General features: G+C 36.4%; 1 protein-coding gene across 50 annotated transcripts in view; it reads left to right on the plus strand.

Annotated features, from left to right (window-relative positions):
* ANK2 (ankyrin 2) overlaps nucleotides 1-25,214 on the plus strand; it is a 698,346-nt gene that overhangs the window by 625,092 nt on the left and 48,040 nt on the right. For 20 of the 50 annotated variants that reach the window (XM_058436645.1, XM_058436660.1, XM_058436662.1 and 17 more), the window contains 8 exons: nucleotides 375-519; nucleotides 7,116-7,218; nucleotides 7,926-8,029; nucleotides 13,133-13,168; nucleotides 19,611-19,835; nucleotides 21,336-21,434; nucleotides 22,418-22,572; nucleotides 24,901-25,112. In XM_058436645.1, coding sequence (XP_058292628.1) covers nucleotides 375-519; nucleotides 7,116-7,218; nucleotides 7,926-8,029; nucleotides 13,133-13,168; nucleotides 19,611-19,835; nucleotides 21,336-21,434; nucleotides 22,418-22,572; nucleotides 24,901-25,112 — 1,079 coding nt within the window. The remainder of the gene's footprint in view (nucleotides 1-374; nucleotides 520-7,115; nucleotides 7,219-7,925; nucleotides 8,030-13,132; nucleotides 13,169-19,610; nucleotides 19,836-21,335; nucleotides 21,435-22,417; nucleotides 22,573-24,900; nucleotides 25,113-25,214) is intronic. The other 30 variants (XM_058436649.1, XM_058436665.1, XM_058436668.1 and 27 more) reach the window with 3 other exon arrangements.

A 25,214-nucleotide genomic window follows, 5' to 3' on the forward strand; every position in this document is an offset into this window, starting at 1 on the left:
TTTTTTTCTGAAAGTAATGTAGGCTTAATCCTAAAGCAGACTATGCCTATGTTTTGATAAATCTATAATTAGAATTCATCTTAGAAGTTTTTTCTCCTAGAAGTAAACAACAAGGGATATCCAAACTTAATATTAAAAGAATTAAAATTCAAGTGATTACTTCTTCTTGGTAGGTACTAAGAAAATGAATCAAATGTTGTTTCTCTAAGTTTTAGCACTGTATAGTTGTTTGGTGGTGTTCTGTGTTCTAGTGTGCAGTGCAGTTTCATCAAAGTCAAGGTAATGATGTTGGTGCATTTCACAATCATGACCATATGTTGTAGTTGATATTACATTCAACAAATAATCCTGCTTCTTCCTCTGATTGTTTCAAGGTGATGACACAATGACTGGCGATGGAGGAGAATACCTTAGGCCTGAGGACCTAAAAGAACTGGGTGATGACTCACTACCCAGCAGCCAGTTCCTGGATGGTATGAATTACCTGCGATACAGCTTGGAGGGAGGACGATCTGACAGGTATCTCATAAAACTTGTAATTGATGTCAGCCAGAAGTATCTGCAACATATTTTTTATGATGATGATAAAAGTGTAGATGCAATTATTGAGCATTTAATAGGTACCTTATTAATCTCAGCAGTTAGCATGTTATGTTTTTCCATTGTCTAACAACTTTAAGATATGCCCATTTTAAAGAACAGAAAACTGAGGCCTAGAGAGATCAAATAACTTGGTAAAATGAAACAACTAGTAAGAAGCAAAACCATCATAAATAAGAGCTCTCATCATTTAAATGTAGCGTTTTTCATCACTGGCCACTTTTTCCTCAAATTAAAAGGACAATTTTGCCTTATAGACATTCTTACTGAGCGGCATCACAGACACTTTGAATACTCTTCTGCCCCCACTTTTTTGTTAGTAACATAATTTCTGTGAATAAAGTATGTTGTGAGGCTGAGTTAAAAAGAAATACATTCAGAACAAAACTGCCTGGAACTGACTTTTTCATGAAAAAGAATCCGAACAGAATCCCACGAGAGCCTGGATACAAGAAATAATCGGAGCAAAATCTGAGGGAGCCCAGCGTTAATAGACAAATCTGGGAGGTTTATATAATATTCTGAGATATATGATCAGTGCTACTTTTTGTTATTATTAACTAGTACAACTGGCACTTGTTATTTTTTTATGCAAGTTAGGTAATGACATTCTGTGGTTCCTCATCGAAAGTATGACTGATAAGTTAGGCCATGAATATGGATGTCAAAACTGGGTGCAGTGGCACGTACCTGTAGTCTCAGCTACTTGGGAGGCTGAGTTGGAGGATCACTTGAGCCCCAGAATTCAAGTCCAGCCTGGGCAACATAGCAAGACACTGTCTCTTGAGACAAAAAAAAAAAAAAAAAAAAGTAAGTTTGTCCACGTAGTGTAATGTGTTCTGCTAATCAATAATCTCAGGTTTATAGTTTTAAAGTTGGCACTATTTTAAGCTATTTTATGAATATCCAGCATACAGTCTAAGAAATAAATACCTTAAAGTCTAAGTGAATAATTAGCAAAAGCAAACTTTTCTTGGGCTTTTTCCTTGAGCACCAATGCTCCCTTCCACTATCTTTTTTTTTTCTTTAGGAAGATAGGCTTGCTAACTTCATAGTCTAATGGGGTGGGAGAGGGCGTAAGCTAGTGGTACACATGGAGTGCCACTGAAGCCCTGAGGCTCTAGCTTCCTGGAGCAGATGAAACCAAACTGAGACCAAATAATGAGTAACAATGGTGAGGAAAAGTGGGGAGGGCATTTGAAGCCTTAACAAGGTCTTGAGCAAAGGCTCACAGGGTGTATGAGAAAAGAGGGAATGCAGTGTTGCTGGAGTGTAAGTGTGGAGGACGGGAATTATATTTGCATGGCAGGTGGATCCTTCTGCCAGTGAGAAAGAGGATGAATTTTAAAGGAGAGTTTCAAAGGGCTAAACCTGGAGATTGCAACCACTCTGAGAAGCAATTGTTCCTGTATTAACTGCAGGTGTCATGAGAGGACTAGCACTCTAACCTTGGTGATAGTCATGGAGAGAATTTCAGAAATAAAAAATTTGAGAGTTTTTTGAGACATGTGTAGGAGGCAAAACTAGTCAGATTTCATGATGAATTTCATGAGTTAGGTGAGGAAGGGGAAGGAGATTAAACTGAGTCCTTGGCTTCAATAACTCAGATAAAGGGTGCTCCCAGAAGGAGGAGCCCCTCTGGAGTTCCATAAGCTGTCTTCATACATTGGTAGATTTGGACCTTATACTCTGAGATTCTTAAAAGAATTCAAATTTGAATAAAGGGTAATGTTTATGACATTGCACAAATTGATGATAATCTATGAATAGTCTTATTACTGTCAACCATAAAGCTTCTATTTTTTGCATGGTCTCCCTTATTAAGAATAAGTACTTGGGCTGGGCGCGGTGGCTCACGCCTGTAATCCCAGCACTTTGGGAGGCCGAGGCGGGCGGATCACGAGGTCAGGAGATCGAGACCATCCTGGCTAACACGGTGAAACCCCGTCTCTACTAAAAAAATACAAAAAATTAGCCGGGCGAGGTGGCGGGCGCCTGTAGTCCCAGCTACGCGGGAGGCTGAGGCAGGAGAATGGTGTGAACCCCAGGGGGCGGGGCCTGCAGTGAGCCGAGATCGCGCCACTGCACTCCAGCCTGGGTGAAAGAGCGAGACACCGTCTCAAAAAAAAAAAAAAAAAAAAAAAGAATAAGTATTTGATTTGATCTGTTTTTCTTCTTTCAAAGTACTTAGGTTGAGGAAGAATTTAGAATAATACTTTCTATAAAACAGGATGGATGGCTTGAATGCTCCTGCTTAAATTCAATACCTTTCAGCACATAAGGTCAGGGGACATGAAACAAACAAGACATACTGTGTTCTCCAGGTCTCCACTTGCATTTCTAGATCACTAGATGGATTCACCATTTCCAAAATAGAATGACAGGCAGCATCTCATTTTCATGGTCTTCATTTTTAGTTTTGCTTAGGCAATTCAATATAAGTTACCTTTTCTCAGTGACCATTTTTTCCTTTGCATTATTTCTTTATTTGAATTGCTTTCACTAGCACCATGCCCAGGTAGGTATTAACAGAGCATGGAAACAAGCCCTTCCTAGATTTATCCACATTTCCCTGCTCACTGCTCAACCTGCGTGTGTGTGTTGCTGGGGGAGGGGGGAGCAGTGGGGAAGTGGGGGGGCGGGTGCTTATATTCTAGAATTATGGATTTATTCTAAAATAAATATTTTTATGTGTTAAACTGAATAACTAGCTGAGCTAGAAGATATGAATATATTACTAAAATGAAAATCTGTGACATGACCCAGGTATTGCTTTGTTTCAACAATCACAGCTGCACCTGTGGTTGATAACACATTAGCATGGCTTTCCCCCAAACAACCCAAAATAGCCTATGCGTAGTTGGAGAAGATAGAAAAAATATTCTGATGCCTAAAATATGCATAGATATGGAAGAATACAAATACATACAATTTAATGTACATTAACTACAAATACAACCAAGTTATGATTAGTTGGATTTTGTATCTGTTTTATTTTATTGTAGCTTACAAATTAAAAATGCTTTCCAAATTCAATGTAAAATACTAAATAATAATGAACCACAGAAGCTTCTTCATGTCTTAAAGCAAATTTATTGGAAATTGTGGATTTCTACTCGTTCAGTAAAGTTTGCTACTCCATTAATTGAATGTTTAATAAATATTACAGTTTACCAAGATAGTAATTATTATACTTTTCAATAAAATTACACTTTCATACCACCTATTATGTGTCCGTAAAGCAGTTGTACCACAGTAAAATAAAAAGTATAAACTAAGACCATAACAAAACCCCTAGTACATCCCCTAGATGAACAGCAAGTAAAACTTTACACTTCTATGGCTATGTTATTATACATTTATTAACTGAATAGCAGAACGATTGACTTAATGAAAAATTGGAAACTATATTGGAAAATATTTAAACTTGTTTTTAATGTCTTAAATCAGAGTGAACAATTTCTGATCCAAGGGCTTAAATTATCCAGACCTTTGTCGTGCTGGTTATATTATTTTAGTGAGAATAATTCTTTAGTTATTATTATTTCAGAGAGAATATTCTTTTAGAGAGAATAACTTCTCTCGTGTTGGAATAGTCCATCTTTATTTCATTTAAGTAGATTATACGACATCATTTTTTAAAAAGCAGTTAGAAATGATACACATTGATTAAACAACCAATTAGTATTTCAGAAGGCAGTAAGTAAGTAGAGGAGGCTAGAATACAACCCATAGAAAGGTAGAGACACTCCTAGGTATGGTTTTGACTTATTCATTGTTGCTCCCTGTCTCTGTCCAACTTTTCTCACTCTCTGTGTACATATCCTAATATCTTTCTCTAATCAATTTTTTGTGGTTATATATCACTTTGTCTCCTTTCTCTTCTTATCCCTCTGTATTTCTTTCCTGTTGGGGTTTTAGAAAAGACGAAAAACACCAACACCTCTCCATTCCTCTCAGTACAAAACCAATTGAGAGATAGACTCAGGTATCAACTAAATGGATATGAAAATTTCACTTGTATGACTGATGTACTGATTGCAAAGTGCGACTTTACTTTCATAGCCCAGTGGGCTCTTTAATACCACATTCCTGAAATAGACAGACTTGTCTACTTAGCCATAGTCACTCCTTGAGGAATTGAGACCTGATTGATTCTTTCAAAGTTTAGACCTTTGCAATCTGGCAGCCACGTCACAAGGTTTTATTTGAGGTACCATTATTTACCATTCAGTTTGTTCTCATTCAAGCTAAATTTTCATTTTCCCTTTGAGACTGGTGTTTCTGCTATTCCAGAAGATGGTTGATTCCATAGACAAGCCGTACTAGAACTAGAAGAGGTTGGCTCCTCTACTATTTTCCCTTCCCTTCCTTAGCCAAATTCAAAAAAAATAAAGGTGAATAGAATTTAAGAGTTGCTGATCTAGCCCGGGCGCAGTGGCTCACACCTGTAATCCCAGAACTTTGGGAGGCCAAGGTGGGCGGATCACGAGGTCAGGAGATCGAGACCATCCTGGCTAACAGGGTGAAACCCTGTCTCTACTAAAAATACAAAAAAATTAGCTGGGCGTGGTGGTGGGCACCTGTAGTCCCAGCTACTCGGGAGGCTGAGGCAGGAGAATGGTGAACCTGGGAGGCGGAGCTTGCAGTGAGCCAAGATCGCGCCACTGCACTCCAGCCTGGGTGACAGAGCGAGACTCTGTCTCAGAAAAAAAAAAAAGGAAAAAAAATTGCTGACCTCGTGCCACCTGGTACAAAACACATCCGAGTAGATCTTAGCTATCTTTGTGATTTACAGCAGGAAAACAAGTTATCCATTCCACCAGCTGAGACAAGCTTTTGCTGAGATTAACCCTTTCCCCAATAATCTAATCCCCTATCAAAAGCTAAATGTAAAACCATCTGTAATATAAGTAGCCTCCAATTGCTGGAGCTAAAACTCTTGTTGATGAAGTTACTAAGGCTCTGTCAAGAGCCTCAATCTTCTCCAAGAGCCTACATAATATAAAATAGTTAATTCTCAAGTTATATTTAGATTTTGTTTTATTATAAACACAGATTTATGTATGTGTAAACAGAAGGATCAGACAATCAACTCTTTTTATTCAGGTCATTTACCCTTTAAGACTTTTTTATGGAATATACCTACATGTAAAATAAGAAGGAGAAGGTCCTGGATTACTATGAATTACCTACAAAGTGATGATTTCCTCAAAGACAATTGATGCGGGCTATGTTGACACCTCATAGATATGATAGTACATGGCTTACAAAATTAAATATACTTGCAAAATGAAGATGGTTTCTACTAACAAATATGCTAATTTAACATTTAGTCCATAATTCTACAGTGCTTCACTGGCCAAACACCTACTAGCTAAAAGTAAATGAAAGTTTGCTTCCATAAATATTGTGAAAGCTTGTTTATCTCTTTTTTTTCCCTTATGGGCTTTGGGCTAATATTTTGAACACAGATCTTTAATATTTGAACTACAGTGTATAAAATATAGCTTATTTAAGACACTAATCTGTCATTTGATTTTACAAATTGATTTAAAAGGAATGAGATTGCATCTATGCAAATGTCAAGTTTTACCTATTACATCTGAGTATGTAATTTAGAACTTTGAAATTCAGATTTTTCAAAAATGTAATGCATGGTTTATCAAGGCCTAAATCCCATCTTGAAGCCAAACCTCATTTTTGGTCAGCGGCCATTGGCAATTTGTCTTTGTGCTGGCAGGTGTGTCTGTGTTCTGGGCTGGAGCTTAGAAACAGTTTCTTGTGCTCATGCATCTCATCACCACGGCAACCAACACTCTGGTGCTTCAGTCACCACACACAGGACATGCAAAGGGGACAGTGCTCTCGTTTGAAATAATAGCATTGTTGGAGTCACCAGAGACAAACAAGAGGAACTCCACTTCCGCAGGAAGCATGCATCTGGCCACAGTTCATTTCACTCTGTACCTTCCAGGGGAATGCACCAACATTCAGTCATTCACAGTTTAGGGAGAAGGAGAAAGAGGCATAGAGAGAGAATGGAAAATAGTGAGCGAAAATGAAACTGGGCTTTCATTTTGTTCTTCTCTCTTAGGGCCATCTACTTTCCTCCTTATATTTTTCTTAGTTGCAGAGAGATTAACATTTAACACAGATTTAAGCAATCTATCCTGGAATTATTTCCTGTGTGAATTTCTTGTACTGGCAGTAATAAACTACAGTTGCTGGTTTCAAACATTTCTGGGAAGAAAATGAATCAGATTAGGAGTATCAAATTTTAACTTCTGGAGTCCCTTGTGCTTTTGCCATTGAGCGGTAGGAACCTGTCAAAGGATGTGTTAGTTCAGCTGTTGGACAAAAAGGTAGGACAACACAGAGACTTGTGTGCCCCTGGAAGTTGCGCTGTTAGCTAATAGCACGCTTTTTTCACTCTCCTGCTCGGCTCATCATTTTGTCATCCCAACCCTGCTACCGCTGTTGGTATATGCCATGGCCTCCTGCCAACCTACCAGCCTTCGATCCTTCAGTTCCGACAGGTCTCACACTCTGAGCCATGCCTCCTACCTGAGGGACAGTGCTGTGATGGATGACTCAGTTGTGATTCCCAGTCACCAGGTATGTGACATTTTGCCTTCATGTCTTTGCTTTCTGGAGAGCTTTTTAACATTATTGGATGCTAGAAATGTCCTGAGAAAGTTTTTAATCCCCCCAAAATCATTCCCAATTCGGCTGAGAAGCTAGGATAAGAGATTTGAGGGTTTTCCTAAAACATGAAAAATGTTCTTAGATTTTTCCAATGAGCAGTGTTTTTCTGAAAAAGCATACTGCTTATTTCTTCAGCTATACTGAATTCTTCTGTGGAGATTATATATGAACATTATATTTTTAAAATAAAATCTCCATTAAAGGAAAAAGTGAAGTAGGATGCATTTAAGGTATAAGATGAATGGTACAGGTTAAGTTATATCTTTCAATATTTAAAATTGTTAGCTATGAGAAAGGCTTAAAGTTTATTCTGGAATATTTTAATTTTAGTTAAGATTTTATCACTTTTGGTGGATTGGGTATAGGGAAATAGATGGATACCTACTGTCTTCAAAGACAGTTACACGAATGTAATCTTATATAATCTATTTAAATAATGCACTTTAAAAGAGAATGCATTTTAAAAGATTCATTGTAAATACATTGGTTTTATATTTTTAAGTGAAAGTTTTTCTAGGTTATACCACTTTCCAGTGATGCCACTTTTTATATTTTGTAATATTTTACTTTAATTGAAGCAAAGTGTGTTTATTCAATCCAGTGTTCTTTGTGTTTAGGTGTCAACTCTAGCCAAGGAGGCAGAAAGGAATTCTTATCGCCTAAGCTGGGGCACTGAGAACTTAGACAACGTGGCTCTTTCTTCTAGTCCTATTCATTCAGGGTGAGTAAATCAATATTATGTATCCTGATCAAGAGGTAAAAAGAGATGGGAGTGAAAATAACAGCTTTGTCTAGTAGCTTTAGCTGGTGGCTAGCTTTACAGTGGAGGTGCCCTTTGTTTAAACTTGTAAATAACATTGCTTTATCCAACATGGACTCTATATCTACACCAACAAACCAGCCAAACAGATTGAATTCAGCATTAAAAAAACTGACTATTGTTTTAAAACAACTAGTAGAATTGCATCAAACAGCTTGCTACCTAACTGGAATATACTAGTGGCCTTCCTACTATTCACGTACTGTCTTTAAGACATCTTAAAAAGAGGGGCTGAATCATTTGATTTCTAGAAAGTTTCTATTTATTAGGATTAGCTGATTGGTTCAATGAAATAAATGCCCTTCTCAGATGCTAATGCATTTAAAATAATGTTACAGAGGCTTGAACCACACAAATATATAGAGGAGTTTATATATTGTTTGAAGTAGGGATATAAACAAAAAGGGAATTTGAATGCAACCAGTCAGGTTCTCAGTCATCTTTTTAAAGTCATTCAGAGAGTATACACACCACTGTTGAAACAATGCTGCCTGTTTTTATTAACTCATTAAAAAATAGGAGTTTGTGTCATACTTTCAAACATACTTAAAGTTGTTCTTAAGGTGTTCAATTATGTGGAATATAAATTCTTTAAGGAGTTTTAAAATTGTAACACTCTTCCAATTTCTTCCTTACATATTAGTAGTTTGCAATAATATAGTAATATCATAATTATATATAAAATTTCTATTTTTTATTTAATTATTTTTAAAGCCCTATTTATATTCTATATATCAAAATGCAATATTTTGGTTTTAATTATTATCCCCAAATCCTTATCCATAAATCCCAGAACTATTTTAAAAAGTAGATCCTTTCTTATTTTTATTATTCTAAAATATTCTTTATTCAGGAAAGAGTTCTAAGATATTTTAGTTAAAAATTTTAGACTTCTTCAACTAATCTTATACTAAGTAAAGGTTCATACAATAACATAAGTTATATAGTTATTGAAAACAATCCTAATACTCTTTTCCTTGTTAAATAAGTAGAGGCTAGTTCCTGATGCAAGAGTTATTCATGAGAATAAAAAACAAATTACACTTCATTCAAATTTACTTACTTTTTTTGAAAAAAAAAAAGCTATAAATTACTAAAAAAATACAACATTGCATTCTGCTAATGAACTTCTTCACAGTGATAAGAAGGAAAAAGACCTGGATATAGAGTATTGTAGGATCATAGATAAGAATCTAGAAATCATAATGAGGTGTTTAAAGTTCACATGCAGCATACAAAGTGATGAGATGGTTTTAGGTAAACTGTAATTGACTAATAATAACTGAACTTACACAAGAATCTGTGCATGCCAATACTTCAGTTTTCAAAATAAATCATTGATATTTTGAAAAAGAAACTTTTAAAAGAAGTTCTTTCATTACTGAAGGGCAGTAAAATAGTCTAAGTACCTCAATTACACCACAATTGTGTACAACTAGATACACCTATAAGTAATTATGGTGCATTACTTATGATGAACCAACAGCATCCAGTAGTTAAAGATGAATTATGTGTTAAGATAAAGATCTTTAAATTCATAGTCTTTAAGAAAACAGTTTTCCTATGAATCTCAAGCATTTAATACTGACTCTGGATAATTCTCAACTTTTGCTGTGCATTAGAATCACCTAGGAGCTTTAAAAAATACTAGTGCCGGCCAGGCCCAGTGACTCACGCCTATAATCCCAGCACTCTGGGAGGCTGAGGTGGATGAATCATGAGGTCAGGGGTTTGAGACCAGCCTGAACAACATGGTGAAACCCCATCTCTACTAAAAGTACAAACATTAGCCGGGCGTGGTGGTGCACGCCTGTAATCCCAGCTACTCAGGAGGGTGAGGCAGGAGAATCACTTGAACCCAGGAGGTGGTGGTTACAGTGAGCCTAGACTGCACCACTGCACTCCAGGCTGGGTGACAGAGTGAGACTCCATCTCCAAAAAAAAAAAAAAAAACTAGTGCCCAGGCCTCAACCCAGATCAATTATTTGGAGGCCTGGCATTGATAAAGTCTACAAGCACCAATAGTACAGATGTTTTATATAAACTGTTAGGAAAAACTTTGCTTAATAAGGCTTTGGTTATTAGAGACCTAGTTAATTAAGGTACACCTAGTTCTCTCTAATATTCTTTATTTCTTCCATTCACTTATGTATTCATTCTTCACACATTTGTGTAATTCTACAAAGTACCTGACATTGTGCCAGGTACTAAGAAAAAAGCTAAGTAACATCTAGCTTCTGCCTTTAGAAAACACACTATATGTATGTTGTTATTTAAAGTCAGAAGACACTTAATCTGTAAAGAGAGAGAAACATCGTGGTTAATAGTGTGCTTTGGAGTCAGACCTGTCAGAATTAAATCCTGACACTGACACTCGTATGTGACATCAGGCACAAGTTATATAAAAACCTCTGAGTTTCAGTTTCCATATCTATAAGATGAGTGTTATATTATTGATCCCATAGGGGAGCTTTAAAAACTAAATGCTTTTTAAATAATTAGCACTTTTCCTGGAAATAATAAGTGCTCAATAGATTATAGTGATTAGTATTTGTACAATCCCCATACACATGTTCCAGATCTTTCACAAATTGCAAATCCATTAAGGAAAATGTATTATGACTCCTCTAAATGGCAGCGTCAATGTGGTGCAATTCACAATAGTAACGTTTGACTTACTGTTATTTTTATTCAGGCAAATTATTCTCTATTAGTGTCTCTAGTGTTTCAACAAACACGATGCATTTGATGACTCTAACAGAATGGGTTATTACTACTGAAAACTCGATGATTCTGAGTTTCTTGGTATTTGAAAGCTACCATGATATTAATGTATACGAGTAACACTCATCATACCATGTCATGTAGCAAGATTTTTTTGTAATTTTATTCATTATACACCAGGTTCCTAAATAGTAGCTTTTATTTATTTTTTGAAGAACTTAGTTTTTCTTTAATTAATTGGGTGGATTCTTAAGCCACTTCAAGATCTACCCAAAATGTAAGGAAAAAAAAAAAGGAGACAAAGTCTTACTCTGTCACCCAGGCTGGAGTGTGGTGGCACAATCTCAGCTCACTGCAACCTCCACCTCCCAGGTTCAAGTGATTCTCCTGCCTCAGCCTCCCGAGTAGCTGGTACTACAGGTGTGCACCACCGTGCCCAGCTAATTTTTTGTATTTTTGGTAGAGACAGGGTTCGCCATGTTAGCCAGGCTGGTCTGGAATACCTGACCTCAGGTGATTCACCTGCCTCGGCCTCCCAAAGTGTTGAGATTATAGGCGTGAACCACCGTGCCCAGCCAAAAAACAGATATTTTGATATAGGTGATAATAAAGTTAGTTTTTTATGCACATGCCACTGATTTGTACATATAATGTTCTGTTAAATTTAATAAAGGGATTTTACATTAATAGACGACACCGTTTCTACCAATAGGCAGTATTGGTGATTTTATTTTACCTCTATTTTATGTTTCCAGTGACTAATGTTCATGACTAGAGAACAATAGGTATCAGCGATTAAAAAATCAGTATCAGTATTAAAAAATCTGTTCTGCTCAATACACACAGCAAATACCTGGCAAAAGAAAGATTAATATTTGCTGTTTATTTTAAAGTGTTGTTTTCAGACTCACAGTGACTCTAATCAACAGTTATTTCTAGTATCCTAGTCATGATCATAACAACATAATCTTCGGCAAGAATTTTAATTTTACAATTCTTCTTATTTCATAAGTGCATAAGGAATTAGAAGATGTAAGACACAATTCTTAGCAGTAGCTAGCTTTGTAAGTCTTCTTAAATATTGTTATTCCAAAGGTCTTTAGTTTTTGTAGTGTTTTAATTACAGTCAAATGCCAACAATTAAATGTCAATTCATTAAAATGTCCTACACAGTCATACATTAACTGGAGGTCTATAAGGTTGTCTTTTAAAGAACTTCTTTTCATAAAAACATGTTGAAGGCAATTTTGTTGTTTACCTAAAATTGCTCCAAAAATAAAGTCTATTTTAAAAATCATCTTGAGATATTCTCTCAAATAATGGGATATTTGAAATGCAAGGAAGTCAAGGCTCTCACTTGGCAATATTAATGTTTATCTAATATATACGGCAGTTAAGTTAGTTATTCATGTATTTCACAACACCCTAGGGTTGTTTTTTTTTAAGATACATGAAGGTAAATTCTTTTAGATGAGGAAAGCTTTTTCAAGTAGCAAAACAAGTGTTTAGTAAGGTTGGATTTCTGGTCCATTAAGCATGTATACTTTTGTATGTCATTAGGGTTGAAACACAAGAGAATCTTGTGAAAGCTTATGGAGGGTTTTACGGAAGAGCAGATCATAAATAGAAGAGGAGTGGAAGGTAGAACTATAATGTGGGATTAGACATTATGACCAATGAGGAAGACAGCAATCTCTAAAGCAGGAAATGAAGTATTGACAAAAGCACCAAGACTTTGTTTGCATAGCTTTTTTTGCTATACTCTAGTAGGTAATTGATATTACCTACCCTGCCTTATAGTTTATGCTACTGTTTGTTGTTGATCTATACTTTAAATTATGCCTTTTCTTTTTGCATTTCTTCTGTGATAGCCCCAAAATTTATTATCATTATTTTTAAAGTATTAAATGTATAAAACAAAAACCTTTGCGTCAAAACTGTGTCCATCAAATCAAAGACTTTATGTTTTTCATCATAATAACCCTTGATGTTTCTGTAGCTTCTTGGACACTCAGATTTTGTTAAACGCCCTCACAAGCCAATGTTGACCAAGGTTAAAAACCCATATCCAGTGATTTCATAACATACCCAGTTCTCTAAACTGGGAGTTGCCACAAAGCCCCCATACCTTGCTCTTCTTGAGCTATATCTCATTTGGATTTCCATTTGTTTTCGACGAATACTGTATTGGTGTATAAATAATAAGTCACTTCTGAGTTCCTTCCTTATATTTCACTTTATCCGTTCCTTTTCTGTGCTAAAGTATCTATTCTGTTGCAGCCGCGCCTCTCCATGTCTTGAACGTGACAACAGCAGGTGAACTACTGCATAATTCTTTCTCTGAACATGTTGCCTATTCCTCTCCCCCTTTCGCCATCTCCTTCTGCGTATTCCTTGCCTCAGGATGCTTTAGTGTGAAGATACCTAGCCAAAGAGATAGAAAGATTGATATTCTCCAAATTGTGGCTATTGCTGAATTCCCCTTTCTCTGTGATGAAGAGAAAGTGGTATTTTTAATTTCAGTGGAAATAAAGTGGGGCTGTTCCAGACTTACTGTGGACTGCCTATCTTGGTCATGGGTCTCCACATCTCCAGCTTCTTTTGTGAGAAAAAGTGCTACATAGAGATGAAAAATGTTGTTCCCTACAATTATGCAAATTGGTCAAGCTATTTTAGGGTTTTATTAAAGGTTATGATTTTAAGTGGCACTTAGCAGAGGGTTTTTTTGTTGTTCTGGGTTTTATTTTAAATACCCTATTCTAGGTGAGGCAAAGGCTGAAAGTATATTAATAGTGCATTTCCTTGCTAGTACTGCTATAAATGCAACCTTTTGATATTTTAGAAATTGTACTTTAGAATGACTAGTCAGTGTTCTAAAAATACCCATTATTCTGTTATTTATTTAAAGTTATTTTTAAAGGTTCCTATTAGACTGCTAATTATAGTATTTTTATTATACAGCCATCAATTATGGTACTACAAATTGTCAGTCTACAAAAAAGACAGTTTTATATTTTTATTTTTGAAAACTTTTATATACATCCTTATACTTTTTCTCAAATGCACGCTATTGTCTTTCCATACATGAACACAGTGGTTGATAAACAATTGTTTGGTGATTTTAACAAATTTGAACCACTTTTTTCAAAGCCATATCCAAGCAATTTTTAAGTTTATAGAATTTGGAGAATTAGGAAGGAATTAAGGGAATTACAGAGGAGAAAGATCTCATGCTATGGTTTTTCTCACAGTACCTCAGAAATCAGATTTAATCTGAGGCCCTCTTGCTATGTATATGAGGATCACTGAAGCACTCTGATGATTTTTTTTCCTGTTCTTTCAACTAACTCTGAATGCTGCAATTTCCCCCCCCCCCCCATTCCCATCTCATGGTCCTCAAAGAATTAAAAATAAAACTAAAGGAATAGTAACTTTGGGGGTGGAGGATGTAGTCCTCAAATGATTGGATCATGGTTTTCTGCTGCCTCCTCTGAAGCATGTACTGTTTAGCTAATCAAATTGTGTATTTGTAGGCAAGTCATCTGCATAATAATGGTTGCTTTTGCTTTTATTCTTTTTAAATTGTGATCACATTGTATCTCACAATTTAGAAAACTTCAACAAGAGTTTCTACTTTGCATGATTGCTGAATTTCATTTGGAGAGTAAGAGATGCAATTAAAGCTGGGTGTTACATGATATTTTTTGTATGTACAGTCTTAAGTCAATGTTTAGTGCAGTGTGTGTACACATTTTCTGCAAAACAGCTGTTTTAACCATAAAGCAAAAATGATATATATTTCCTGAAGTAATAGCAGTTTATTTTCCAATTAGGAATTCTTTCAGAGCATCTGAAATGAAAGATTTAAGTAGGTTTCCTAACCTAGTTAACAGTAAACTGTGCATGTAATTTTAATATTGGAAGGCAACTTAGAGGCTATTTAGTATAAGTCTCCCATTTTATGGATAAGAAAACTGAAATCTAAAGATGTTAAGTGACTTACCTGAGGTTACAACATTAATTCAAGATAGAGATATAACTAGACCCAGGGAAGAGCATGGTACTTGCTGCATTCTCCTGTGCTTTGTGATAATAGTATTTTTATATCTTATTTAAGTAAACTTCATAAACTAATAAAAACTTCATCATCATATTAAACTACTTAGCATAGTTCCAGGTTCATTGTAGGTACTCAATAAAGGTTAGTTTCTCCATTTATTTTTCAAGTGGTATATTGTATTATGTTTAAGATATTTAAAATATGTAAAATCCTGTAAGTGTAGAGAAAGGAAAATGATGGGAACAAGCATTTATTGAATTCCGTATGCTTTACCCACACAAGATTTCTCACCATAACCTTAAGTGGTAACAGGATTATTTTTCATTGCCAGGTGAGGCTTCAATCTTAAAGATCATAGATGACAGGCAGAGCCATCAATCTGTATTACCACCTCCTCTAAACATATTTAATTATATATTTTTACTTTAATTATTTTCATCTCCAAATGTTTATGGGGATTATCTTGTCCCATTTTTAATCTCCTGCAAACTTGGGAAAAATCATATTGATTCAGTCAACTCTAGTATGTGAACGACTCATCTCGCGACTCACACCTTCTACCCGTTCTCATTTTCCTGTGGTACATAAAAGTACGTTTGCTTACAATTTGTTTTTTGCTTATTTGCAGTTGTTTTTTACGTGGTAGAATACCTGTCTCCTAACTCTACTACCTGTCCAAATAGTGGCACTTTTGGGTATTCTGATATTTTTAATGAAAATGCTCAGATGCTTACCCAATTTTATATTATCAACTGTTGGGATTCACTGATAAGCATACTGACTATTGTCAATAGACTTTTCATCAACACCTAGCTATAAACTTGAGTTATTTTTCCTATTGCCTCTTATTTAAAGAAAAGACTTCTTTTATTATGCAATTCTGTAAATTCAGCATTTTTATCAGTTGTTTAGCAATTACATTATTTGAGTCTAATTTGTTTAGAGTATTTTCTTGCTAGATTTTATAAACAGTTTTACTTATTTTGACTATTAATATTTAGCTTTTTTATATCTTCCATTATTTTTATTTCTTTCTTGACATCTTTCTGTTTTACTTTCTTCTCTCTCTTCTCTTTCTCTTCTAAAGAAAATTTCCTCACTACAACTTGGTGGGTTTTTTTGGTTTGTGTTTCTTCCTTTAGTTACTTGATAAAAACAAAAAGTCTTGTTTTCTTTAAAAATTTAATTTAGGCCAGGCACGGTGGCTCATACCTGTAATCCCAGCACTTTGGAAGTCGAAGGCAGGAGGATTGCTTGAGCCTAGGAGTTCAAAACCAGCCTGAGCAACATAGGGAGACCCCATCTCTGAAAACAAACAAACAAACATTAGCCAGGTGCAGTGATGCTGCCTGTATTGCCAGCTACTTGGGAGGCTAACATGGGAGGATCGCTTGAGCCCCGAAGGTCAAGGTTACAGTGTGCTATGATAGCACCACTACACTCTAGCCTGGATAATAGAGTAAGACCCTCTCTCAAGGAAAAAAAAATTGTTTTTTCTCTGAATTATGCATATTGGCACCTGAATTTTTCCAATTTGCTTTGGATTTTTGTGCAATACTTAAATATTACTTTCCAGGTTTACAATGACACAGAGATACTTATAGATAAATTTATCTGCTTGCAGCTTCAGGCTTTAAGTGCTTTTATTTTGATTTTCCCATCTTTGGTCTTTCTTCATATAATTTTCACTTCTATTAAAACGGTTTATTTTGTTAAATTCAAACTTCTGGTTTTTGCTTACTCTCATTTTCTACTAGTCCTCTATCAAAGGAAATCAATTTATTAGGTCTCTCTATATATATTAGAGCAGGAATAAGCCTGTAGAAGAATATTTAACATTAAGGATAGTCGTTCCCAATTGCTTTCCTACATCTGAATATAGTGATTCGAATGAATTCTGACTGCTCTGATTGTCCAGAGACTAAAGAATTAAATTTCCTCCTACGTTAGCCTTAGACCTAAATATATACAGCTCCTCACGTCTTGCCCTTTTCACTGTGTTGTACATTCGCTTATTCAACAGTTATTTATTGGCTGCCTGCTAAGTGCTCCATCCACATTGTGCCAGGCTCTAGAGGACACAGGAAGAAATATGGAGAACATGTTCACTGTTATTATGGCACTTTTATGGCTCCCATGTGTGGACTTAGTCATTTCTCAGTGACCAGGAAAGTAAGCAGTTCCAAGTAATGACGAAACCATCATGTGACATCTGGGGCTTACACCGTGAACTTTTTGGCAGCAGCTGCTATGTCTTTACTTTCTGTATCCTCAGCTCTTAGCAGGGCACTTGACAATAGGAGGGTAACAAATGTTGCATTGAAAGGAGCATAGAAACGGAACTATAGAGCAAGTGAGAACAAAAAGAGAGTTTCAAGAGACACAGTCAATGACACAATCAGGGCAAGTAATCTAACCTGTAGTTACTTAAACATTGTTACAGTCAGGAACTTAGCTACTTCAATTCACTCTTTAGAGAATGGGCCACCAGAAGATACTCTACATCTTCTTCTATCAAGGCTCCATGTTATATAGGCCATAAGCCATCACTGGAATAAATGTAGTGGAGAGGTTATAGCACACAACATGAGTGTGGAAACTTCCTAAATGCCTTCAAAGGTATAAATAGTACTGAGGATTGATAACATTAAGCAGATGTATTATAATAATTCCTTACTAGTTTGAGTTCCTGTCTGTGCACCAATGGAGGCAGCAACCAAAAGATGAAAAAAAAAAAAGGAAATATTAATCTTAATTATCAGTGAGTCAAAAATATTGCAATGAATTTGGAAGTAGCACTAGTTGAAACTTGTCACTTTTTGCTACTTTTTTACAAAAACCAACCTAAGTATCCTACTCAAATAAGAACAATAAAATGGAAAGGAAAACTTTACATCTGTCTAGAAGTGTTACCAGTATTTTCATTCTTTTCAGCAACAAATAGTTCATTTAAAAGTCAAATAAAAAAGAAAATTTTAAAGAATTCATACTGGAAGACTAGTAATAAGTGGCAAATATTTTCTCATTATGTTTTGGTAAAGACCAGAAACATCAACACTTCAGTACTGAACTGTTGATTGTACTTCCCAGTTTTTACTCCTTCCTGAAAACTTAAGCAGGCTAGGTATGAATGGAAGGTCTAGCCTGGCCCCTGCATGTGGGAAGGCCTGTGCTGCCTCTTGTGGTCTCATCCTGCATGACGTGCTTCAGACAGGCACTCTGAGCTCCTTCGCACCCGTTTTTATTACTAGCAACAGGATTTCTGTTTAATAGCATGTTTAATGAGTTCTGTGTTCCGCTTTGAAGAAGATGCTAAGATATTTTTCTTCATTTATCTAAAAATAACATAAGTGTTTTGTGTTTATATCCCATAACTTACTTTGATAAAATATCTTTCAAATGTTTTAAATGTCATGGAGGCAATATCTAGGTGGGACAAATCCAATTGGTTCTGTGCTGAGCAGATTATAAGCAGAGACATGATACACCTATATGTTGCTTTCCTCTTCCCATTTTGGTGTAAAGATCTTGCAAATGCAATGAAAATTTGAAAAGACACTAATGTAATTTGTGAAAGAGAGTACACACAGTTTGTATGTCTTTGTATACGTATACACAACACTTAGATTGCTGTGTTGTTTAATTTTTGCTCCTTGACACAGTAAGTGCCTGAGAGACTTTAATGAGTGTTAATACCAACCAAATGACAAGCATTCAAATTAACCTGGATCAGGATCTGCTAAGACCATCCCAAAGGAAACAACTTCAAAGTTAAGACAAACCCGTTTGTCTTAAAGATACCTAAAGAAACCAAGTCATCTTGGATTATAGTTCTCCTTTTTCAGGGACGATTAGCCTAGAAGAAAAGGAGAAAAGTTAATAAGGATGCTGTTAACATTTCTAAATTATTAGCTATAATTTTTTACATTCAATTCATTACAATTTGAGAAAAATCATGATACAGATGATACAGATACCCTCCAGCAGCATGAGCCCAGGGTTTCCCACTCCTGAAATTTCACTTCAAAAATGGTGTAGAGGGGGGCCTGCTTGTTCCCTATCCACCCGCTCTTCCTTTCAGTTAGAATGGTTTGGCAGAGAGATTCCTACTCAATAAGTAAAAAACTACATTTTAACCAGCAAATTGGTTCAATTCAAAACATTTAATTATTTTGCTTTTCTCCTCCTTTAGAATATAATCAGTTAAAAATCTACATCCTGGGTAAGATGATGTTGGAACAGGATGCAGAAAAACTGCAATTTGGTCTTTCCTCTCTGCTTTGTCCTTGTATTATTTCAACATGTAGATTTTTTAGGATGTACATGTAAGGAAGCAGAAGTCTTTCCATTTATAACAGAAGGAAACTTGTCAATTGTTCTTTATGTAATTTCATTCAATTTTCCTTCAAAATCAATTAGGCTTATTTTTAATTTATAGTTTATATTGAATATCACCATTGTCAGCAAAAATTAGAATTCTTCTTTACAGATTAAAATAACATAAAAATTAGAACAACAACAAAACAGAATTAAAGGCATTGGTATAAAGTAAAATAACTTTTAAAAACAAGCATTTTACCACCATGCATTTAAATAAAAAAGAGAGATTTTGAGAGAAAGCATTATGAAAAACAACTTGACAAAGCTTGTTCATCTGCCCCCAATATTTTAAAACATATCTTATATTTTAATTTTTAGTTTCCTGGTTAGTTTTATGGTGGATGCCCGAGGTGGTGCTATGCGAGGATGCAGACACAATGGGCTCCGAATCATTATTCCACCTCGGAAATGTACTGCTCCAACGCGAGTCACCTGCCGACTGGTCAAGCGCCACAGACTGGCAACAATGCCTCCAATGGTGGAAGGAGAAGGCCTGGCCAGTCGCCTGATCGAAGTTGGACCTTCTGGTGCTCAGTTCCTTGGGTAAGGGTTTCTGATAAACCTCCCACTTAGTCACCGATGAGCTTGTGTCCTCTACATGAAATCACTAGGATGGAATGGAAAAAGGTACGTCAAACCATTTTGAAAGAGGATCAGCACCAATGAAATTTTTAAAATTGGAAGTAGCACCTCAATGCTTGACTCCACTTACACGCCTCTTATTTTAAGGCATTAATGAGTTAAACATTCAGGTTGAATACCACTTCTTCTTTTTGGATGTAATAATAGCTGCCAGACCCTCAATGTGAATACCCAATATTTTAGCCGATGGTAGGTATTATTTTCTCATCTGAGAATTAAGTGGTAAAGTCACAAAGAAAAAATTCTGCTCTGTTCCAAACATAAATGTAAATTCTCATGCAGTTATGAAACAGATTCATTATCTTTACTTTGGAAAGCAATGTTGCCTTTACAGAATACCTACAAATTTAATCAGTGTGATTTTTTTTTCAGCCATCAAAATTGCTACCTTGAGCCTTATCATTACATTGGTTGTTTAGTCGCAGTTTATATTAAGACAAATACATCAAGACTAACTTCCACCATGCTCATTTTGGCAATTTTGAACAGAATTTAGCATTTCTTCTTTCTTCTGTTTGTTTGTACGGCTGCTGTTATATTAAGTGGCATTTCATTGTGCCAAGAAATGAATAGCTACAGCTGAAATTAACAAAAGGATGAAGTTTTGGAGGGGGACAAGTTTCAAAATATTTTGAAACAAATCAATTGTATTTAAGTCTTGGTGCTTGAAATACTGGGAGAAAATCCTAATAATCGTGAACTCTTTTACTTTGCCGATGTCATACTGGGAAGAGGATTTCTTGCTTTAGAACTCAGGAAATGTTCTAAAGCTTTGTAATTTGGACCAAACTATTAGCAGATTGCTCCAAATTATGTTCACACCTGAAAAGGCGTGTGTTTATATTTCCCAATTATAGCAACCACCTCTCATGTCCTCCAATCAGACAGACCAGAGCTTTACAAGGAGCCTGTGAAGTTCTGGGTTGCATCAGAAAATGCCATTATGTTTGGAGTAATTCCCCAGTGATTCTTTTCATATTCTGTGTCAGACCCTGTTCCCCTCATGCTCAGATAGTTTAAGCTTTTTAATAATCTTCAGATCTGTTGGGGAATATTCATGAAAACATCTGGCCTCTGTACAGGGCAGAGTTTTCATTATATTCCCAACAGCTTGTCTTTCTTGTGGAGCATTTTTTCCCCCTTTTTGGCTAGTGCCCTGGCGGTGAACCTAATTAGGGACAGACTGGACAGCTAAGTGCTCTCCTTGCACAGACGCGCCTCCATTGTACACTCTGGGTCTCGGTTCCTTGCTCTTTGTGACCAATGGAGGGGGCAGAACCAAAAGCAGTGTGAAACCAAAGTTCACCCTGTGGATCAGCTGGCGACGCTGGGGTTCTGTGGAAGACAATACCTGAAGCTTACCTATGTTCTTTCTTTCACTGCTGCTTTGGATGTACTCAGTAAACTTCACCTGCCAACGGCTCCTCCCCCACTTAATGAGGGAGAAAGTTTGGTCAGCCGCATTCTTCAGCTGGGGCCTCCTGGAACCAAATTCCTTGGGTAGGAGTGACTTAAAACAAATTGATGGCTGCTGGCCCCCCATTCTTCTCCTTCTTCTGCAATATGATTTCTCTTTTTTGTCATTGTGCCCATGACATGTCCCTCTCTATGATTTAAATTCTGTATAACCTATCTTTAGTGGACCATTTCTGACCCTTGTGGTATGTGACTTTTATTTTTGAGTGATGTTTTTATATCTCTTCCCTTAAAGTGCTGTGACCTTCATTTTCGTTTAAGCATGAGATCTGCCTAGTTGTACTATGTGCTAGTTATGATGTTGTTATGATGAATTTGGAGTCTGTATCAAAGCAACCTGGACCCAAAAATCAAAACCCTCTATATATTTTGAGAACGAATGTGACCTAAAAATAATAGGGCAGTGCATGTTCCGGATCCTGAATATAATAGGCATTGGACACAACTGGGCTGTCTGCTGAGGGGCTCAATTAGGGCCACACTGTGTACACATGCCTATTGTTTCCTTGAATGAAGAAAATATAAGCAAAAACCATGAGTGCATGGCTCTTTAGTTCACAAGTAGTCAACTTTCTGACATCTCCTCATTTACGACTCATCAAATTATGCAATGTGTGAGCCATTTTCCTCTTAAACCATTTCGTCATTTTGCACTTTGTCGAAAATGTTTTAGGAGATTGGCAGACATCATAGATATGCATGTACATTTCTTTTGGTTAAATGTGTTCTACTTACATTTATCAAAGGAGAAGTTCCAGAATGCCACATGCACTCACAGGGAAACATTATTTGGCTTAAGGTAGCAGCATGTACCTGAGGATTGGTGCCCCTGAGGTGGAGTGCTACCGTGTGACCATCTGCTAGCCAGTGGGCTCCAGGGGATGGCCCACTATGTCCCTGTCCCCAGCAAAAGAAGAATTCCAGGTCACTTTGCAACAGAGTCGAGGTGCTTGTCTTGCTGTTGGTTAGCTCCTGTCCACACTGAATGTTCTGCATTGCTATGTCAGGCCTGTGATCGTGGAGATCCCTCACTTTGCGGCCCTTCGAGGAAAGGAAAGGGAACTGGTGGTCCTGCGCAGTGAGAATGGGGACAGCTGGAAAGAGCATTTCTGTGACTACACTGAAGATGAATTGAATGAAATTCTTAACGGCATGGATGAAGGTACTTTCAAATCAAGCGTTTTAAAAGAAATCTAAACTGGAAGCATGAAAATGATTCATTTCTTTCTTATGACCTAGGGGTGTGTGTGTGTGTGTGTGTGTGTGTGTGTGTGTGTGTGTCCCTCATGGTATTTTACTACAGCAGGTAATCTGCTTTGCTCCTGTAGTGATGAGTTGGAATGCACAATACTTTTGCTTAATCTTACTCCTATTACATTCAGGAAAATAAAAGCCTTTAAGATATCAAACATCTCATTAAAGAGATGCAGCATGCTTCCATTTTTAGTGTAAACTTTTTTGAGCCAAAAACGAGATAGAATAGATATTGTTGTTTCATAACGAAATGAACTGATACTGGATAATAAATCCATGATTTAAAAAAATGCCTAACTTGAAACATTAGATATTTAAGATGCTGATAAAAAGTGTTAAGCTATTCTGTTGGAAAACTTACATCTACCCATAATTAGTAAGTTATAGAATACTATAATTTTTAAACTTTCTATTATTAAGGGGGTAGGAAAATTAAGTTCATTCAATTTCCTACCTATAATTCAAACAGGGTGTTAGCCAGGGTTGAATTGCATACACATACATACACATCTAGTTTAGGAACTTAGTTTTCCATTAGAACTTCAATTGCTGTAAATCTCAACTCTGTCTTGGGCTGGACAAGGTTGTAATATCTCAGTATGAAAAGAGGAAAGCAGCTCTTCCTCAGGTCTCCATAGTTTGCACAGAGAAAAGGTCCTAGTCCTAATAGCAGAATTCACATTCAACTTTGAGTAACTACACAAATAGGGCAAGCTCTTTGCCTGCATGCCAGGAACATACCAAGTTTTGTATAGAGCTAGACACTCAAGAGCAAGTATAGCTGTTTATCAAGTTCTTGAGTCTTCTGGCACTAGTTTCAGATATGGCTTATGGATAGGAAAGAGTAGCCTGACCATAGCTTCTTTACCATTTCTTTCTACATCCTACCAACGTTTGAATAAGAATAGAGACCAGGCTTATCTTTTCCAAGGGGTGGATGGAGGAAGAAATTATGCCCTCTAGACATGTTGAGTCAATATCTTCTAAGCAAAGTAAAAAGATCAGGGTTTTTATTAATAAAAATTGTTCCCTACAATATTTAGCTGCTTCTACTTCTTGGAACCATTCCTTTTGCCGATATTTAGGTTTAGGATATTTTCCTCTGAGATATTTACCTATCAATAACACTGCCAGTGAGCATTGGTATCTTGCCCTTGGATGGGGACCCACTCTGTAACTTTATTTATTTAAAAATGAGCTTTTTACATGGGTATTAATAGAAAGTTAATAGATTAATTAATCTATTAATAGAAAGTTAAAGATTTGTGTATGTCTGGAAATTTTAAAAATAAATATAGGTTAGTATTTGTCAGTGCATCAGTCTTCAATCGTGTGGAATCAGATCCTAGGACTTTTTACTTTTACTATCTAGCTATGCCCAATAATCAAGAAAAACATAGTTGCTGTTCCTGCCTCTATAATGAATTGTAAATGATTTCTAAAAATGAACAACTTTCCATCACCTCTTAAAATTCAGTGATCCATGTAGTGCACATTTTCTACATTTAAACTAGTTTGATTTTTTTTGTATTGCCCTGAATATCTACACTAATGTAATTTATAAAGAGCCCATGATCCCATCCTCTTGATGTTAAATGTTATTTTTGGAAATTTAATGGCATCAGGGAAATATTGAAACCCCGAATTCCTAGTCACTGATTTTTTAATATCCACAGTGAGTATCTCAGACACAACCCTTCCACTGGAGTAAACTCATAACCATGAATCTCACTCTTCCAAGATAGATTTTATTCCTGCACTATTCCCCTGAAAACCCAAAGGGCTATGTTACTTCTTAAAACCACAATAACTTGGATTTGAGCTAACTTTGAAATTTGCAAAGAAAAGGAGTCCAGAAGCAACTTCCTTTCCATCACATGAACCAGGAATAGAACAGGTTCATTTCATTCCATACTTGCCCTCATGGCTCTCATTTCAAAGGTGGCCCTGCAATGCTGCACCTAGAACTAAATGTTTATCTTTCTCAGTGACCTGGAAAGTCACTGAGAAGAAAGGAAACATGCAAGCTAAATGCTGACAGATCTTGAAATATTGCAATTTTTTGTTTTCTGGTGTTGTTAGGATAGCCTTGCTTTTTAAAATTTTCCTGTTGTTTCAAAAAAATGTGTTTTGCTGGCACTTCTGTTCATTATTAACCAAGCGAATGAGTTGGCTAGAATGCTGTCAGAAGGAAATCTTTGCTATGTGAATGAAGGTGGGTCATTTCTTGTCTTAGTACTGGATAGCCCAGAAGACCTAGAAAAGAAACGAATCTGCCGCATCATCACCCGAGACTTCCCACAGTACTTTGCAGTGGTGTCTCGTATCAAACAGGACAGCAATCTGATTGGACCAGAAGGTGGTGTGCTGAGCAGCACAGTGGTGCCCCAGGTGCAGGCCGTCTTCCCAGAGGGGGCACTCACCAAGCGGATCCGTGTAGGCCTGCAGGTATGCCCATGTTAGATGCAAATGATCCTAACAGGATTCTATTCTAATGATTAAAAATTAGCTTTGTCAAGGACTGTTACCTTTGTTTTGTAATCACACCAA

Source organism: Hylobates moloch, unplaced genomic scaffold (assembly GCF_009828535.3).
Source record: "Hylobates moloch isolate HMO894 unplaced genomic scaffold, HMol_V3 SCAFFOLD_3, whole genome shotgun sequence".
Taxonomy (NCBI): domain Eukaryota; kingdom Metazoa; phylum Chordata; class Mammalia; order Primates; family Hylobatidae; genus Hylobates; species Hylobates moloch.